The 632-nt window shown below is 32.4% G+C and overlaps 1 protein-coding gene across 1 annotated transcript in view; it reads left to right on the top strand.

Moving 5' to 3' along the window:
* The window catches only part of LOC115240263 (cytochrome P450 6k1-like), a gene marked incomplete at its 3' end in the record, with an annotated part of 2,884 nt that extends 2,256 nt beyond the window's left edge, over positions 1-628 (top strand). The window contains exons 4-5 of the mRNA XM_029815320.1: positions 70-438; positions 612-628. Of these exons, the coding sequence (XP_029671180.1) occupies positions 70-438; positions 612-628 (386 nt within the window). The remainder of the gene's footprint in view (positions 1-69; positions 439-611) is intronic.
* Between the last annotated feature and the right edge of the window lie 4 nt (positions 629-632).

Here is a 632-nt window from a genome sequence, read left to right as displayed (position 1 = left end):
TATATATATATAAATGACAAAAAATTAATTTATATATATATAAATCAATTTGAAATGCATTGCCGACAGGTATAACAAAAGAGGTAGACATGAAAGATATAGCCGCTAAATTCACCACAGACATGATTGGCTGCACTGCATATGGACTCAATGTAAACTCATTGAACAATCCGAACGCTGAATTCCGAAAGTACGGTAAAATGATTTTCGATTTTGGCTATATCCGGGGTTTTGAGATGCTTGCGGTGTTTTTTCTCCCATATATAACTCGTTTGGCCCATTTAAAAGTATTCGGCAAAGATCCCAGTACTTTCTTACGCAAAGCCTTCTGGGAGACGATGACTCAACGCATGGAGTATGGCATAAAGAGGAACGATCTCATAGATATTCTTATCGAACTAAAGAAAAATTACGGTCAGCAGGATATGGGAGGATTCAGTAAGCAAAATATATTATACATGAAACGATGATGACTCTTTACGAAAAGAGTGCGCACAAAATATTTTTAATTATATTTAATAAAAAAAAATATTAATTTAATAAGAAAAGAGAGAGAGAAAGAAAGAAAGTTAACAATAGTTCAAAGGTTTAAAAGATGAATTAAATTTTAGAATTTGATGATGACGATCTAG

The sequence above is a fragment of the Formica exsecta genome, unplaced genomic scaffold (assembly GCF_003651465.1).
Source record: "Formica exsecta isolate Colony F162 unplaced genomic scaffold, ASM365146v1 scaffold422, whole genome shotgun sequence".
NCBI lineage: Eukaryota > Metazoa > Arthropoda > Insecta > Hymenoptera > Formicidae > Formica > Formica exsecta.
Note: the sequence above shows the minus strand (reverse complement) of the source record. Positions and strands in the feature narration are given on the sequence as shown.